Source organism: Pristis pectinata, chromosome 29 (genome assembly GCF_009764475.1).
Source record: "Pristis pectinata isolate sPriPec2 chromosome 29, sPriPec2.1.pri, whole genome shotgun sequence".
In the NCBI taxonomy this organism is placed as follows: Eukaryota; Metazoa; Chordata; class Chondrichthyes; order Rhinopristiformes; family Pristidae; genus Pristis; species Pristis pectinata.
The window spans coordinates 2574161-2593214 of NC_067433.1; the positions used below are offsets into that span (position 1 = coordinate 2574161).

The 19054-nt window shown below is 46.1% G+C and overlaps 1 protein-coding gene across 1 annotated transcript in view; it reads left to right on the forward strand.

The window, feature by feature from the left end:
* LOC127584146 (ubiquitin-conjugating enzyme E2 D4-like) overlaps positions 1-10613 on the forward strand; it is a 19962-nt gene extending 9349 nt beyond the window's left edge. The window contains exons 2-7 of the mRNA XM_052040727.1: positions 1-54; positions 2275-2306; positions 2391-2468; positions 2556-2661; positions 3211-3304; positions 8571-10613. Coding sequence (XP_051896687.1) covers positions 1-54; positions 2275-2306; positions 2391-2468; positions 2556-2661; positions 3211-3304; positions 8571-8616 — 410 coding nt within the window. The 3' untranslated portion in view covers positions 8617-10613. The remainder of the gene's footprint in view (positions 55-2274; positions 2307-2390; positions 2469-2555; positions 2662-3210; positions 3305-8570) is intronic.
* The last annotated feature ends 8441 nt before the right edge of the window (positions 10614-19054 follow it).

The window sequence follows — 19054 nt, forward strand, 5'->3', positions numbered from 1 at the left end:
ACTTGGAGCGTGATCCTCCAGCACTGTGTTCAGCAGGTCCAGTAGGAGATGACTGTAAGTGGGCCAAATTATGGAACATGTTTCTAAATTGCTGTTAATCCTGGGCAAGGCATTCATTTAAGTAACACGATATGGGAGTTTACTTGATGACACTTTTATACTTACATTGTGCCTAGGATGACAAAACGTACCATAGTGACTAAAATTGTAGGTTTCTTTCCCCTTGCTCCTCACACACAGAGGAGATGGAAGACAATTCAACAGAGGTTTCCAACTAAAGCTTAGATGGTGAAAGGTTGGTTCCACTGGCAGGTCAGTCAGAATCAAAGGGATTCTGATGAGAAAGATACAGTTAGAAGAAAGTTTCACTCAGTAATCAGAGAAGTTTCAATTTAAGCTGCATTTCCATGTGGTGAATGATTAGCTCATTATGTCACAAATGTTCATGTCGTAACTGGAAGGCAGCTCTAAGCAAATTGTTCCTGCCATTGCTGCTTTGAACATTACCTCCTCACGTGCTTACCTTTTCCCCTTCTCACCCTCTAGTTGTTACCCTTTCTGTTACTATATATTTGCTATTTACTCATCACCTCCAGTCTCCTTCAGCCCTGTATCCCTGTTGAGATATCTTGACACCATTCTGGCCTCTCCAGTGTAATGACTCTACCTTCGTTAGCCATACCTTCAGCTGCCAAGGCCTTGCGCTGTGAAACTCCATCATAAAACTCTTCTTTGTCTCTTTTCACACTTTCTCTTTTCCTTCTTTAAGTAGGTCCTTAACATTTAACCCTTTACCACATCTTTGGTTAACTGCCTATTAAGTGGCTGAGTGTTATTTGATGGCACTCCTGTGAATCCTGGGAATGTTTTTTTTACTGTAGTTGAGGAACTGTACGATGTAAGTTGTTGAATCCAGCTGCAGGATCTATGCACAGCACACTCATGCTGTTAATACCATATTTCTGACAACTGTATGTACTGTTTTTAGTAACTTCCTGTTTTTTTATGTATAGCTAATGTCTGTTGCTCAATCATTCCTCCAGTGGACAGTATAATACTGGAGATCAATGAGAGAGTATTAAATGTTGGCTGTCAGAGTGGGTATCATACTCAACACAGTTAACACTGCAGAATAATTAGGGAGACAAATGGTGTGTTGTCCTTCATTGTGAGGGATTTGGAGTGTTAGAAAAGGGAAGTTGTGTGGATCACACCTAGAGTATTCTCTGACCTTTGTCTCCATACCTAAAGAAGAATGTGCATGCCTTGTTGGCTTTACATATTCCCCAGCTTCGTTCCTAAGAGGAGAGTGTTGTCCTACAATGAACAATTCAGTAGGATTGGTTTATACTCACTGGAGTTCAGAAGAATTAGAGGTACTCTCATTTGTAATGTATGCTTGGATGGCCCTGCAGGCTGCACGTTAATAGGTAGTTCCACCAGGCGGAAAAATCAAGAACCAGGAGCAAAGTCTTAGGTGAGGGTCAGTCTTTGACTGAGAAGAGAAATTTGCAAACAAGAGCTTGTGAATGGTATAATTCTATCTTCAAGGGGTGTGGGTGCTCAGTCTTTGAGAGAGAGACTTTAGACACTGAGGGATTGGTTGTGAAAGTGGAGTTTCATCATCATCTTCATTATCTCATTAAGTGGCTCATGGGGCTGAATGACTGAGCTTGGCTTAGACCAGTTCAAATTTGACGTAAAATGGAATTCATAAAATTTACCACGTATGGAATATGTGACTTGAATGCCAGGGAACAAATAGAGAGGGTTGCAATGTGAATTAATGAAAGCAGCAAAGTGCAAATAAACAAAGCACAGCCTCCGCAGAGATTTCCTGAATACCTGTGTTGTGGTTCCAACCTTCCTGAGCATTTATCATATTTAGTTATATAGCAGATACTTGGAAGTCCATTCAGAACAGTACTGAAGCTATAAAATACTGGTGCAGGACTGGTGGGTACCTGGTTGTTACTGCTGGGATACTACACTGGTTCAGCTTTATTACTGGTAACTTGTCACATGTACCGAGGTACAGTGAGAAACTTGTCTTGCTTTGGATACCATCAGGATGCAGTGGTGGGTAAATTCTGTCCTGTAACATTGCTGTTACGGTGGGTACAGAACAGTATTGTGACATATAGAGTCTTCAGGGGCGATGTGTTCTGTAGGAGGCAAAGCCTTGATGATTTGGAAAGAGACGTAGAAAACAGGAATGAAGAAAATAATTGTTAACTTTAAGAAAAAGCAATTGATGCTTTCTTTCTTTCGCAGATTTTCATTGGCAAGCCACTATCATGGGGCCAGTAAGTATCGTCTCTTTGTACAGAGTCCCTTTTGCTGTCACTGCCAATGTTATTGCTGACATTTTCTGTGCTGTTTTACTGCAGAGCGACAGCCCTTACCAAGGTGGTGTCTTCTTCCTGAATATCCACTTCCCTTCAGATTATCCTTTCAAACCACCCAAGGTAAAAGCCAAAGCATGGGTTATAAGCAGTGTTTTTGTTCCTGTGTTCTGCAGAGGGAGTAAAAGTCTCTCTCCTTGCCTTTTGCAGGTTTCATTTACAACAAAAATCTATCATCCAAACATTAACAGTAATGGAAGCATTTGCCTCGATATTCTGCGCTCACAGTGGTCTCCAGCTTTAACACTATCAAAAGGTAGGGGAAACATCCACACGCGCTCTTGGGCTTTGGTTCAAGTAGAAGTTGGTGGATGTAGGGACTGTGATTTTTAAATCTCATCCTCGTGACTGGAAAGGTTCCTCAGTCCAGTCTGTGCTTGGCCAATCTTGGCTAGGGCCACGTTTGAGAGAGATACTTGGTTTTGGTCCTCGAATGTGGCCCAATCACTTGTTCCAAGATGCAGGTTAGTGGGCCATGTGTGCACATCAGTGTTGGTTTTGCTGCCTGTGCCCTCCATGATCACATACGAATCCTGATCCTAACTGCTACGTGTATTTTAACTCGCACCAGGAATCCCACTTACCCATCATCTCCAGCCTCACTGGCTACATTGGCTCCAGAACAAGCAAAACCAATTCTCAACCTTGACTGCACTCTTTTTGCTCACTCTGTGGGGAGTAACAGACTGATCCATGGCCCATTGTCCTGTAGGGAAGAGTCACCGTGTGCAAGGCAGCTGAATGATGAATTCGTGAAATAGAATATGTTGTTTAGTAACCTATTCTTGCATCTGATTTCTCTCAGTTCTCCTGTCTATCTGTTCACTGCTGTGTGACCCAAATCCTGATGACCCTTTGGTACCAGAGATTGCGCATACCTACAAATCTGACAGGGAAAAGTAAGTATTCAGGAAACCCCTTGCCTTGCAATCTATGTACCGACTACTTGCCGTTGAGTCAGCATGCTTAGTATTCGAAAGCTAACACTGGGCTTTCTGGATTGACTAGGCACAGATCCTTTATGCATTGGGTGAAATGTTTCCTCTTGTATTGTTTCTTGTTGGAGAGAGTCTGATCTTTCCAAATTTGTACTACCATTTCTTTTTATTATGCTTCTTCCCTGCCCTGCCAAGCTGTTTTGTTTCAATGAATGATCTATGCCCAAGGTGTACTGTGAATGAAAGGTTCATTTCATGTCCCCATTGCAATGCTGAGCAAGATGTGGGACAGGGCCCTGAGAATGAACCTGTTAGAGCATAGGTAGTACAGGCCCTTCGGCCCACGATGTTGTGCTGACCTATATAAACCTTATCCACATTCTATCTATCCCCCTCTCTACTTCACCTCCCATAACCCTCTTCTTTCATCCATGTGCCTATCTAAGAGTCTCTGAAATGCCCCTATCATATCAGCCGCTATCACTGCCCCCCCCACTCCCCCGGCAGTGCATTCCAGGCACCCACCACTCTCTGTGTAAAAAAAAAAAAAAACACCTACCTCTGACATCCACCCTGAACTTCCCTCCACGCACCCTAAACAGGTGACCTCTGGTATTGGCCATTTGCACCCTGGGGAAAAGATGCTGGCTGTGCATTTTGTCTTTGCCTCTCATAACCTTATACACCTCTATCAAGTCTCCCCTCATCCTCCGTCTCTCCAAGGACAAAAGCCCTAAGTTGCTCAGCCTCTCCTCATAAGACATGTTCTCCAATCCAGGTAGCATTCTTGTAAAGCTCCTCTGCACCCTCTCCAAAGCTTCCACATCCTTCCTATAGTGTGGTGACCAGAACTGAACACAATATTCCAGATGTGGTCTAACCAGGGTCTTATAGAGCTGCAACATTACCTCTCTGCTCTTGAACTCAGTCCCCAGGCTAATGAAGGCCAGCACACCATACGCCTTTTTAACCATCTTATTGACTTGCGCGGCAACTTTGAGAGATCTATGTACTAGAACCCCAAGATCTCTTTGCTCCCCCACACTGCTAAAAATACTGTTGACAGGCTAAAAAAAAAATCAATTCAGAAGCCCTTGAATGAGAGAAAATGAACCTACAGTGCTGTTACAAAATAATTCCTGAGTAGAATGTGGAACGTACTGAGTGGTGTGGGGATTCTGAGGCCAGAACAGAGTACGGAGGGGTTCTGGTGGCTTGGTGGCAGGATAGGAGCACATGTGAAGGTCCTGGCTCTGGTGAAGAGATGTGACACGGAAGGGGAGGTTCTAGGACAGCTTTTGGGTACTGAAGTTTTTTGGGTCAACTGCAGGATATGGTTGGGACTCTGGGGTAGCAGTGTTCTCCTGAAGCCTGCCAATGGGTCACTGGAGGTTCTGGGAGTCTGGCTTTGGTACCTAGGGCTACATTCCAAGGTCTGAGGGAGTGGTGATAGAAGTGAGTTGATGGTTCTGATGCTTAGCTCTAGAGTAGGGGGTTGGGGGGTGACACCAGGATGTGGTAAGGGACTTCCAGGCCCAGCTCCAGCATCATGTGGCTGGTTAGGCCTGGTTTTAACTATAGTTGGGGATCATAATCTTGGTGTGTGGGGAGAGGAGTCCATGGCATGGCTGATGCCTAGTTTTATTGGAATTAGAGCAACATTACAGATTGAAGATGAAAAACTATGTTGCTGGAGGAACTCAGCAGGCCAGGCAGCATCCGTGGAGAAAAGCAGCCGGTCAATGTTTTGGGTCAGGACCCTTGTTCAGGACTGAAGATAGGAAAAGGGGAAGCCCGATATATAGGAGGGAAAAGCAGAGCAGTGATAGGTGGACAACAGAGGGGAGGCGGGGTGGGCACAGGGTGCTGATAGGTAGATGCAGGTAAGGGATAGTGATGGGCAGGTGTGGGGGAGGAGGGGAGAGCAGATCCTCCAGGGGAGGGGTCAAAGGTAAGGAGGGAAAAAAAGGGTGGGTAGAAAAGAGAATGAGGCTCGGAAAGCGAAGAAGAGGCATTGTGGTTGGGGGGGGTGGGGGGGGAGGGAGTTGAGGGGATTACTTAATGTGGGAGAATTCAATGTTCATGCCGTTAGGCTGCAAGGTTCCAAGACGAAAAATAAAGTGCTGTTCCTCCAGTTTTGTGCTGGATTCTCCTGGCAGTGGAGGAGGCAGAGGACTGACGTATCTGTGATGGGGGTGGGGGTGGGGAACGCGCGCGTTGAAGTGACCAGCAACGGGGAGATGCAGATCGCGGTTACTGACAGAGCGCAGGTGTTTACCTAGTCAGCGTTTGGTCCCGCCGATGTAGAGGAGGCCACACTTGGAGCACCGAATGCATTAGATGATATTAGGGGAGGTGCAGGTGAATCTCTGTCTCACCTGAAAGGACTGTTTGGGTCCCTGGATGGAGGTGATGGGGGTGGTGTAGGGGCAGGTGTTGCACCTATGGCGGGGGCAGTGGAAAGTTCCCGGGATGGGAACAGGAATGGGTGGTGAGGGAGGACTGAACTCGGGAGTCGCGGAGAGAGCGGTCCCTCAGAAAGGCAGAAAGGGGTGGGGAGGGGAAGATATGCTTGGTGGGGGGGTCCCACTGGAGATGGTGGAAGTGGCGGAGAATGATGTGTTGGATATGTGGGCTGGTGGGATGAAATGTGAGGACACGTCCATCACCTCCGCTATCCCTTTTTCTCAATCTCTCTACCTCCGCCGCATCTGCTTTCATGATGAGGCTTTCCACTCCAGGACATCCGAGATGTCCAACTTCTTTACTAACTGTGGCTTCCCCCCGACTGTGATCGAGAGAGCTCGCACCCACACCTCTGCCATTTCCCGTAGCTCTGCTCTCACCCCCACCCCTCCCAGACCCAACAGGGATAGGGTCCCCCTTGTCCATAGAACCATAGAACAATATAGCACAATACAGGCCCTTCAGCCCACCATGTTGTGCCAACCTTCAAACCACACCTAAGACTATCTAAACCCTTCTTCCCGCATATCCCTCTATTTTAAATTCCTCCATATGCTTATCTAACAATCTCTTGAACTTGACCAACGTATCAGCCTCCACCACCACCACCCCAGGCAGCACATTCCATGCACCAACCACTCTCTGGGTGAAAAACCTCGCTCTGACATCTCCCTTGAACTTCCCACCCATTACCTTAAAGCCATGCCCTCTTGTATTGAGCATTGGTGCCCTGGGAAAGAAACGCTGGCTGTCCACTCTATCTATTCCTGTTAATATTTTGTATACCTCTATCATGTCTCCCCTCATCCTCCTCCTCTCCAATGAGTAAAGCCCTAGCTCCTTTAGTCTCTCATAATCCATACTCTCTAATCCAGGCAGCATCCTGGTAAATCTCCTCTGCACCCTCTCCAATGCCTCCACATCCTTCCTATAATGAGGCGACCAGAACTGAACACAGTACTCTTAAGTGTGGTCTAACCAGAGTTTTGTAGAGCTGCATCATTACTTCGCAGCTCTTAAACTCGATCCCACGGCTTATGAAAGCTAACATCCCATAAGCTTTCTTAACTACCCTATCCACCTGTGAGGTAACTCTCAGTGATCTGTGGATATGAACCCTCAGATCCCTTTGCTCCTCCACACTGCCCAGAATCCTGCTATTAACTTTGTACTCTGCCTTGGAGTTAGTCCTTCCAAAGTGTACCACCTCACACTTCTCCAGATTGAACTCCATCTGCCACTTCTCAGCCCAGCTCTGCATCCTATCAATGTCCCTCTGTAAGCTTCGACAGCCCTCCACACTATCCACAACACCACCGATCTTTGTGCCGTCTGCAAACTTGCTAACCCGCCCTTCCACCCCCTCATCTAAGTCATTAATAAATATCACAAAAAGTAGAGGTCCCGGAACTGATCCCTGTGGGACACCACTAGTCACAGCCCTCCAATCCGAATGCACTCCCTCCACCACAGCCCTCTGCTTTCTACAGGCAAGCCAGTTCTGAATCCACATGGCCAAGCCTCCCTGGATCCCTTGGCTTCTGACCTTCTGAAGAAGCCTAACATGTAGAACCTTGTCAAATGCCTTACTAAAATCCATGTAGACCACATCTACTGCACTACCCTCATCAATCTTCCTGGTCACCTCCTCAAAGAACCCTATCAGGCTTGTGAGGCAAGATCTTGTCCTCACATTTCATCCCACCAGCCTACGTATCCAACACTTCATTCTCCACCACTTCCACCATCTCCAGCGGGACCCCCCCACCGAGTCTGTCTTCCCCTCCCCACCCCTTTCTGCCTTTCTGAGGGACCGCTCTCTCCGCGACTCCTGAGTTCAGTCCTCCCCCCACCCATCCTGTTCCCATCCCGGGAACTTTCCACTGCCCCCGCCATAGGTGCAACACCTGCCCCTACACCACCCCCATCACCTCCATCCAGGGACCCAAACAGTCCTTTCAGGTGAGACAGAGATTCACCTGCACCTCCCCTAATATCATCTACTGCATTCGGTGCTCCAAGTGTGGCCTCCTCTACATTGGCGGGACCAAACGCTGACTAGGTAAACACCTGCGCTCTGTCAGTAACCGCGATCTGCATCTCCCCGTTACCGGTCACTTCAACTCCCCCTCCCACACTATCACTGATATGTCAGTCCTCGGCCTCCTCCACTGCCAGGAGAATTCCAAGTGCAAACTGGAGGAACAGCACCTCATTTTTCGTCTTGGAACCTTGCAGCCTAACGGCGTGAACACTGAATTTTCCCACATTAAGTAACCCCCCCCCCCACCACAATGCCTCTTCTTTTCACTTTCCGAGCCTCGGTCTCTTGTTTCTACCCTTTTTTCCGTCCTTACCTTTGACCCATCCCCCGGTGGATCTGCTCTCCCCTCCTCCCCCACACCTGCCCATCACTACCTCTTACCTGCATCTACCTATCACCACCCTGTGCCCACCCCACCTCCCCTCTTTTGTCCACCTATCACTGCTCTACTTTTCCCTCCTATATATTGGGCTTCCCCTTTTCCTATCTTCAGTCCTGAAGAAGGGTCCTGACCCGAAACGTTGACCGCCTGCTTTTCTCCACGGATGCTGCCTGGCCTGCTGAGTTCCTCCAGCATCATCATGTTTTTCATCTAGATTCCAGCATCTGCAGTCCTTTGTTTCTCTAGTATTACAGTTTGAAGAAATGGTGGACTTGTATGGAGAGGGTTTGTGAATTAAAAACTAGTAGTAATTCTCTCCTTCTCTCCCTTTCTAGGTACAACAAACTGGCCAGAGATTGGACAAACAAATATGCAATGTAAAAGTGACAAACAAGAAACAGAAACTCCTTTACATAATCTGGAATGCAAAAATAAAAGCTGGCTGCAGTTTTATGGAATCACCCGTGCCATTCCCAATGAATTTTATACTTGGTGAAGGGTGAGGAGTTCTGTCTGAAAGCTGGGGCATTCTGCCCTTGGTCTGAGCAGTCAGCCTGCCGTATATGGATGTGCATTTTGAAATATACATATTATATAAATAATATATATATTTCTTTTTTATCACCAGTTTCTGTGACAGCAGTCAGTTTGCTGGTGCTCTGGCGTTTTACTGGTCACAGGGGAGGGAGGCAATAGCAACTTTGTAAGTGTTTTGTTTTGGAAATGTGATGCTTGTTTCCCTGATCTATTTATGCTGTCTGCAGTCCATCTTGTAGAGTGAGTGTGTTTTTTTATATATAGATTATATACATGTGTCTGTATATACACACATATAGAACCCAGCCTCTCCTGAGCACAGTTTTAGTGAATATTGCGATTCGTGGTGTTGACAGAGTTGCTTTGCGTCTGGTGAATCTCTCTGGAAATGAAGCTTCCTTTGCAGATGTCTACCGATGCAGAGCTCTTGGTCGGCCTCCCACCCACATACCCAACGAATTCTGTGGATTCCCTTATACCGGGGTGTATTCATCCACTGATGCCAACACTTGGGTTCTTTCCCAAGCAGCCACTCTGTTGTATCTTCGTTCTCCAGTGCATGTTCTGCACTGACTCTCTATCTCCACATCATCACTCCACTCCAAAGACCTTGTGGGGTAGGCCCAGAACAGGAGTCTAAAATGGGACCTAGGACTCGAGTCGTCTTTCTTTTTAGCTTCTGCCACACTATCTGCAAGGTGAAGAGGGATGTGTTTGGTTGGTTTCCCTGCCATCGCCATCCCATCCCACCAAAAGGCACTGCTTCAAGTGGTAGGGGGGTCCTGCCGCTCTCTAGTGGGTCGGGTGTCTGCAATCCCAGAGTGAGATTCGCATCTAGGAGTGCAGGCTCAAGCTCACGTATGTGGTCTGGAGCTGTTCCTAACCCTTTAGAAGTATGCCCTGACACTTGAATGGCAGAAGAGGCTTTCAGTCCTTTACTCTGGGTGTGATTGCAAACCAGATCCCAGTTGGTGAGTAGGTGCTGATATGCTTTTCAACTACTGGCTCCATTTGCTTTGTGGCAGCAACAAAGAGCACGGTCACTGGCTGCTCTGTCACCCGTTCACTGAGATTACTGTAACAACCATATTGCATCCTAGCAGAGGGCTAACCCAGCAGAGGAGGAGACAGAGCTCCAGTGTCTTCCTTACCAGGGTCTTCCTGGTATGTGCAACCCAGTGTGCACCCGGCAGGAGCCTCTGGATCAGAGCTTTCTGGTTCACCCCTTTTGTTTAACCTTTGAACATCAAATGGTCAGGAAAGAGAGAACGGTCACCAGAATCTAGCAGTAACTTTGCTCAAGGGTCTCGTGAAGTTTCACTGCCTTTTGAGCCAACATGGAAGTTCTTGCTGTCCGTGGGTGTGAGATGGCTGGGTAATAGCCCTGGCCAGTTGGTAATTCATGCCTCGCTTCACAGGGTATCTTCTACTTTAAATGCTACTATAGGCTGTGGAAAATTCCCTCTTGTGGAGGATTGGAAGTGAGTTTGTAAATGGAGGGCCGTTGTGGAATCAGTTTGTGGTGTTTTACTCACTCTGCTGTCACATCTGCTCAATCCGGTGCTTGAGCTGATGTCGATTCCCAGGAAAAGTGTCACCTCTTCTGCAAACTAATGGATTCTTTTAAAATGATGAAAAACTATGATTGAAAATGGAAAAGATCAAATATACATGGTTTTTTTTAGTTGAAATAAATGATGGGGTTTAAGTCAGTTTTCACTGAATGATCTGGCCTCGTGTTGGTACCATGTAGTGTTTTGTCTTTTTTAATGGTATGTTGCAATATACAAAGTCCTTTCCTAAACTGTGTGAAATAAATTGGTGGCTGGTTTCTGCTCTAACTCACTTGTTGCTCAGTGTCTTTATTGAGATGTTGACCCTAAGACCTGATGACACATGACCATTCAGCTCCACAGTGAGAACACGGAAAGCCATTCACACCCCAAACAAGCCCATTCAGCCCCTTTGCTGTAGGACCCTGGGAGGCCATTTAACTTGAACCTGTGCTGTCATTTAGTAAGTCACAGCTCATCTGCATCTCAAAACCATCCACCCATTTTGTTACGGTAAATCTTGATACTCTGCATGAAACAAATCTAACAATCTGTCTTGCCACAGGAACAGAAGTCCAAATTTCCTATCCGAGTTCCTGCTGTCACCTGTGGGTAGCAGGGTTAAAGTTTTGTGTGTTTTATTATGACTCTCGGAAATCTATCTACCCTGTTATCTTAGTCATCTTAAACTCAATTAGATCACTCCTGAATCTACTGATGGCTGTGTGTGAGGTTTATGCTTCAGTGAGAGTGGGTGAAAGACGTGCCTTCTCACCATGGATCTGTGTATACTGCCTGTGGGTACTGATGAACCAGGCACTTCACAACGCTCCCAACACTGCCATCTCCAGCAGATCAAAAATTATGTCTTCCTGCACAGACTCAATCCTCCAGCCTCTCAACAGAGAATCATCAGGTGATTTTCACAACTGCTTTGTCTGAGTTGGTCACCAATTCAAGTACGTGAGCAAGTTATCCAGACTGACTCTGTCAGCGCAGTTTTGCAGGAGTGCTGTATCATTAGAGGGGCAGTCCTTCAGTGAGTCTGTACAGTTCTGACAAATCCCTGCACTATGAGAGCGGCTGTACTAAGAATCTGTTGAAGGGGTAGTACTAAGAGAGCTCTATTCCATGATGAATTGGCTTAATACCTTATCCTTGAATGAGCATCACTAAGACAGATGACTGGTCATTATCTCATTGTTGTGTACGAGCTCTTGCTGTGTGTAAATTCTCTGCCATGTTTCCTTTATTACAACACTTCCAAGTCTTGCTGTCTGTGAAGTTCTTTGGGATGCCTTGAGGTTTTGAAAACAAATTCTCATGAAACATTCACATGGAATCGTTTGTTTCTAGAGTCAAACTTGAGTTTATTGTCACATGCATAAGTCCATGTGTGCACAGCTGCAATGAAAAGATTACTTGAAACAGTATCACAGGCACATAGCATCAGATAAGCAGCATTCACAAGAAAAACATTAAGCAATTTTTACAAGAAAGCACAATTTGACCAAAAAAAATAAACATTTTAGTGCAAAGTGGTCATAGTGTTGCTAAATTGTAGTGATTAGGGTTTTATCAGTTGGTTCAAGAACCAAATGATTGAAGGGAAGTAGCTATTCCTGAACCTGGTGGTGTGGGGACTTCAGGCTTCTGTACCTCCCGCCCGACGGGAGCTGTGGGAAGACGGCACGGCCCGGATGGTGGGGGGATCTCTGATGATGGATGTTGCCTTCTTGAGGCAGCGCCTCCTGTAGGTACTCCCGATGGTGGGGAGGGATGTGCCCGTGAGGTATTGGGCTGAGTCCACTGCCCTCTCCAGCTTACATTCCTGTGCATTCAGATTGCATACAAGACCATGATGCAACCAGTCAGCATACTTTCAACAGTACATTTGCTAGTGTTCGGTGACAAACTGAATCCCCTTAACCTGCTAAGAAAGTAAAGATCATCCAAAGATAATGACTGCTCTAATAGAAAGAAACCTTCAAGCGCAAATTTGTGGAACCCAAGTCACTCGGTTCGAATGGAATCCATCCGGAATATTGGAGGCACTGACACCAAGTAAAGGTTTTGTCCGAAAATTAGTGGTGAGAAATGTAACATGACAGGTTACCTGCCACTTCATTGTATTGCTTAGGACTGAACTTAGAGTCCATTGTGGGCCATGAGGGAAAAGTGACAGAGTTAAGTAAATATTTTCAGTAAGCACTTGAGCTTAAAAACCCGCACAAAATGTTTGGAACGTAGCCCTTTGCGTAGAACATAAAGAGACTAATGGTTGATTTATATTGGGGGAACATGGGCAGAGAGGCAGCTCAGTGACTTGCATACCTGGCTCATTTTCCATTCGTGTGGAAAATGTTGGTCAAAGGCCTGAAGAATATTTAAATTTTCCTTGACCAAATTCGGAGGTGGTGATGGGGATGGAGTGCAAGAGGGAAGTCCCAAGTGGTGCAGAGAAGATGCAGCGAGGAGCAGAAAAGTTTAGAAGGGCTCAATGTTCAGGCAGTATCTGTGGACAGACTGAGGTAATGAGTCATGATGATGACTTTAAATCCAGTCATTGACTCTTTCTCTCTCCATAGATGCTGCCTGGCCTACGGAGTATTTCCAGGATCTTCTGTTTTCATATCAGACTTCTGGCATCTGCAGGGTTTTAGTTTTCCATCCAGTGAAAGCTTTGGTCTCACTGTGCTCTAACCAAAGTACTAATGGGGATTAATTGCTGATACCTGCCTGGAACTTCAATTTGATGATTAACCAAAACCAAAGGTGTGAATTTGTGGTTGAATTTGCAATATGAAAAGTTATCGTGAAATTGTATAAGATTTGATTTGATATCTTTATTAGTCACATGTACATCGAAACACACAGTGAAATGTACCTTTTGTGTAGAGTGTTCTGGGGGCAGCCCACAAGTGTCGCCACGCTTCCGGCGCCAACATAGCACGCCCGCAACTTCCTAACCCGTACGTCTTTGGAATGTGGGAGGAAACCGGAGCACCTGGAGGAAACCCACGCAGACACGGGGAGAACGTACAAACTCCTTACAGACAGTGGCTGGAATTGAACCCAGGTCGCTGGTGCTGTAATAGTGTTATGCTAACTGCTACACTACTGTGCCTGATCTCTATCAGACCAATTTTTAACTTTTGCATGCAAACTGGACATCTTATTGGGAAAGTAATAAAATTATGAGAGAATATTAGGAAAGAAGGGTTAAGAAATAAATCATGCCCTCCTTTTCCCAATAAAGACGTTTGAGGGGTTCCACTTTGGCTGACATACACGATCAGTGGCATTGTTAATTTTTTAGTAACTGACGAACTATCTAGTGCATCTTAGAAAGACCACAGTTCTCTCTCTAACAGCACCTCCTGAACTCTGCTGCTTGAGGATGAGTGTCTCGCAGAGGACCTTCCACGCTCTCCTCTCCCAGCATCCACTCTATCGCAGGTTTCCCATCTCTCTCCACATTTTTTTCTCTGCATCTTTTCCAGATTGAATGAAAGGTCATCAGGCTGAAATGTCAACTCTGCTTCTCTGCCTGCCTGATTATTTAGAGTCATAGAGTCACACAGCACGGAAACAGGCCCTTCGGCCCAACTGGTCCATGCTGACCAAGATGCCTACCTAAGCTGGACCCATTTGCCCACATTTGGCCCATATCCCTCTAAACCTTTCCTATCCCTGCACCTGTCCAAGTGTCTTTTAAATGTTATTGTACCTGCCTCAACCACTTCCTCTGGCAGCTCGTTCCGTACACCCACCACCCTCTGGGTGAAAAGGTTGTCCCTCAGGTCCCCTTTAAATCTTTCCCCTCTCACCTTAAACCTGTGCCCTCTAGTTTTTGATTCCCTCTCCCTGGGGGGGGATAAAGGACATTTTCTGTTTTTATTTCAGATTTCCACCATCTTCAGTATTTTGCTCCCGCACAAAGGGCAAATCATTAATTGGTACCACAAAAGGCAGGGGATTTAGCACACAGCCCTCTACTTATTCCAGTTGCCAAAATTCCCCTTAACCATTACCCTTTGCTTCCTGCCACGGACTCAGTATTGGGTCTCATCGGCCAATTTCCTTTGATCCAATGAGCTTTTACTTTCCAGATCAGTTCATGTGGGACCTGGGAAAACCCCTCACTGAAACTCAATAAATGGCATCAACTTTACTGTCCACATCAACCCTCGCTGTTGCTTCTTTGAAAAGTATATCCAAGTTTTCTGACGATACAAATCAGGGTGGCAGTGGGAGGAGGATATAGAACGGTGCAGTGAGTGGGTGAGGTCAGGGCAGAGTGTGTACGATGTGAAGTAATTCACTTTGAATGCAATTGAAGGATTGTAGAAGAATTATGGCGCAGAAGAAAACTAGCCCATGATATTCAGACTGGTTGAAGAAGAGCTGTCCAACTAAGGATGTGGAGGCTTTGGAGAGGGTGCAGAAGAGACTTATCAGGTTGCTGCCTGGATTAGAGGGAATTAACTGTAAGGGGAGGCTGGACAAACTTGGGTTGTTTTCTCTGGAGCAGCAGAGACCTGATAGAGGTTTATAAGGTCATAAGAGCCATAGAAAGAGCAGACAGCCGGTATCCTTTTCCCAGAGTCGAGGCCGTGCATTTAAGGTGACAGGTAAGTTCAAAGGAGATGTGTTGGGGCAAGTTTTTTTACACAGTGGTGGGTGCCTGGAATGTGCTGCCGGGGGTGGTGGTGGTGGAGGCAGATGGGATAGAAACATTTAAAAGGGTCTTAGATTGGCACATGGGTGTGTAGAGAATGGAGAGATATGGACCTTGTGTAGGCAGAAGGGATTAGTTCAGTTCGGTGTTTAGTTCGGCACAACATCTTGGGCCAAAGGGCCTGTTCCTGTGCTGTACTGTTCGATGTTCTAACCTGCTAACCAGGCTGTAGCCCCTGCAGGTCGTGGCTCTCTAATCAAGTGATGAGGGCTGCCTCTGTCACCCTCTCAAGCAATGATGTCTTGACCCTCTGAAGAACTCATTCTTCAATAACCTCCTCCCCCCCCCCCCCCCGGCCCCACCAACCCTTTACTGATTACTTTCACTGTATACCCCCTGGTTTTTGGCCTGCCTGCTATGGGAAGTTTATCTAGGCACCGGATTTGCTAGAAAATAAATAAAAAGAAGCTTATTAAAACAATGAGAGATTGAAAAAGATTGCAGATGCTGGAAAGATGGGGAAAAGGGACGAAATGCTGGAAACACTCAGCAGGTCAGGTAGAGGAAACAGCATTCATCACAATCATCAGAAGACAGAGACTGAGAGTTGGTATTCGGAGAGACCCTGGGATCTTCGTACATGAATCGCTGGAAGTTAACAGGCAGATGCAGCAAGTAATTAGGACAGCAAATGCGACGTTGGCCTTTATTGTAAGGTTTTGGGTAAAGGGTAAAGACACCTTACTGTGGTTATGTAGGGACTGAGTGAGATTGCAACTGTGTTGAAGTCTGACCTCCCTATTTAAGGAAGGTTATAAGGGAATGCGATGAAACTCCACCAGATTGATTCCTGGGATGTGAGGAGAGTCCCAGGGAGGAATTAAGACTGGGCCTGTAGCCTCTAGAAGAATGAAGGGTGATTTTATTGAAACATACAAAATTCTCAAAGGCTTGTCAGTTGATGTGGCGGTAATGTTTCCCCTCCCTGCAGTGACAAAAACAGGAGTCAGTTCCAGAAAAGATCCAAATGTAAATCTTTGGAACTTCTGTTCCCAAGAGGTGTGAGGAGGCTCAAATGCAGGGTATTTACAAGACAGTGACTGACAGATCTTTGGATATTGAGGGAATCGAGGTAGAGTCACACAGTGCTGAAACAGGCCCTTCGGCCCAACTGGTCCATGCAGACCAAGATTCCTATCTAAGCCAGTCCCATTTGAACATGGTGCTGATGTAAAAGGTCATCCATTATATTGAATAGCCAGGCAGGTTTGAGGGGCTGAATCTTGCATTTATTTCTTATAATCTATAGACATCATCTTCCTTAACAAATACATTAACAAAGCTCAGTCAGGATACGTCTACCTAAATGGATTTAAATTGGAGCAGTGATGGCTTGGATTTGCATAGAAAGCGACCTGATCTCTCATTCCGGGCACTGATGAGGCTTTTGCCAGAATAGGCAACTGGTTGTTCTGAAATAAAACCAGAAAATACTGGAAACACTCAGCAGTTCAGGCACCATCTGTGCAAAGAGCAAATGAATTAATATTTAAGTCTGAAGCCTTTTGTCAGAACCGAGAAAGAGAGAAGGTGTAGGGGTGGAGGGGGAGTGGGGAAGATGGCCAGAACAAAGGGAATATCTCTGATAGGGTGAGACCAAATGAGTAAGTGAGGCAATTAGAGGCAGGTTCTGCTGCTTTGACTGTAAGTGTGCTAACAACAGGATGTGGGACGTGCACAGTAGGTCAGGCTATACTAATCGAGATAGAAAACTGAGCCAAAATCATAGATGCATGACTGACTGAAATAGCCAGTTCTGATACAGCCAGAAAGAGTGAGTTACCTTAAACTGGATAATTTGATATTGGCTCTGAAACACTGCAACATGCCCGGATGGATGATGAGGTGCAGTTCCTCAAGCTTGAGTTGGGCCTCACTATAACAGTGCAGGAGATTACAGACAGAAAGGTCAGTGGAAATGGGATGGGGAATGAAAGTGCCTAGCAACTGGAAGCTTGGGGTCACTCCCGTGGACTGAACGCAGATGTTCTACAAGTGATGGCCCAATCTGCGTTTGGTTTCTCCAGTGTCAAGGAGACCACATCGTGAACACCAAATGAAGTGCACTGGATTGTGTTGGATCTGGAGATGATATTGTCCAGGAGGTTCTTTGGAAGTCAAGAATGAAGCACAAATCTTATGGTTACAGCTGTTTTATTAGATGTTCATAATAAAGAAGCAGTAGATAGCAGCAGAGAACAGCAAGTACGTAAGGCAAGTAATGAGAGGTAACAAAAGACTAGAGACCTTGTGTTCCTTCATTATTCTGCAAACTAGCTTGAGCGGGTTAGGTAAGGATAGGGACAGTCTTGATTTATGCTGCCATGACATCAGGCTTACAAAGAAACGTGAAAATCTACTAAAATTTACTGACAAACAGGTGATTATACAAGCGAATAAACAAGCTTAAAGAAAGTTAAACTACCAAAGAAAAAAATAACAATTTAAAATAGCAACTTGGACCCTAATACAACAATTGGAAGAAGTGCAAATGAATCACTGCCTCACCTGGAAACATTGTTCGGGCCCCTGGATGGTGGGAAGGGAAGAGGTGAGAGGACACCAGTTACAACCTCAACGGTTGCATGGGGAAGTGCCGTAAGATGGGGTTTGGTTGGTGGCAACAGAAGAGCGGACCAGGGAGTCACAAAGCCGAAGGCAAATGCTGAATCTTTTGGCGCTAGTGGAAAATGCGAAGGGTGATCTGATGAACACAGCTGACTGAAGATTGGTGGGGTGGAAGGTAAGGACCAGGGGAGTTCTGTTCTAGCTCTGGCCAGCAGGAGGGGATGGGAGCAGAGGTGTGGAGAACACATGAGAGGCAGTCAAGGGTTCCTTCCACTATGGTAGAGATGACGCCTGCAGAGAGTCTAATCAGAGCAAATCATCGGAGGAAATGGGAGAATGAGATGGAGACTGACAGGAGAGAAGGTGGGGGAAGTACAGTCAAACCAACAGGTTGTGCTTTTATTAATTCCTAGAGGAAGCCACCACTGCCTCCTTAACACCGCACAGTTGTTCAACATTACAGCACTGCTCTCCTGATAAGCGACGTCCATCCATTAATTTGGAGTGGGTGGATTTGGGGTCCACTGAGTTGGTCCCGTACGACATGTTGTTCCTCAGAGTTATAGGAACAGGAGAGACTTCAATTCACCAAAACAGCAGCTCATTCCTGACCCCTTCCCGGCTTCTTCCCCTCCGCCACCAGATTAATGAATGTCCAGGAACACTACCTTGTTAATCCTTTTTATTTTGTGCTACTTGACCCCTTTGACTCTCACCAACTTTTACCGGTGCACCACAGAAAGCATCCTATCTGGATATATCTCGGCTTGATATGGCAGCTGCTCTGCCCAGGACTGCAAGAAGCTGCAGAGAGTTGTGGACACAGCCCAGCGCATCACGGACACCAGCCTCCCCTCCGCGGACTCTGTCTTTACCTCTCATTGCCTTGGTGTAGCAGCCGGCATAATCAAAGACCCCACCCACCCGGGTCATTCTCTCTTCTCTCCTCTTCCATCGGGTAGAAGATACAGGAGCCTGAGGGCACGTATCACCAGGCTTAAGGACGGCTTCTACCCCACTGTGATAAGACTATTGAACGGTTCCCTTATACAATGAGATGGACTCTGACCTCACGATCTACCTTGTTGTGATCTTGCACCTTATTGCACTGCACTTTCTCTGTAGCTGTGACACTTTACTCTGAACTGTTATTGTTTTTACCTGTACTACATCAATGCACTCTGTACTGACTCAATGTAACTGCACTGTGTAATGAATTGACCTGTACGATCGGTTTGCAAGACAAGTTTTTCACTGTACCTCGGTACAAGTGACAATAATAAACCAAAAGCAATTTATTTATCTTTGTAATTTTATACCCTTGCACTGTAACGCTGCTGCAAAACAACAAACTTCACATCCTATAAGTCAGTGATAATAAATCTGATTCTGACGGAACTTCAGGCGGGTGATTCAGCTC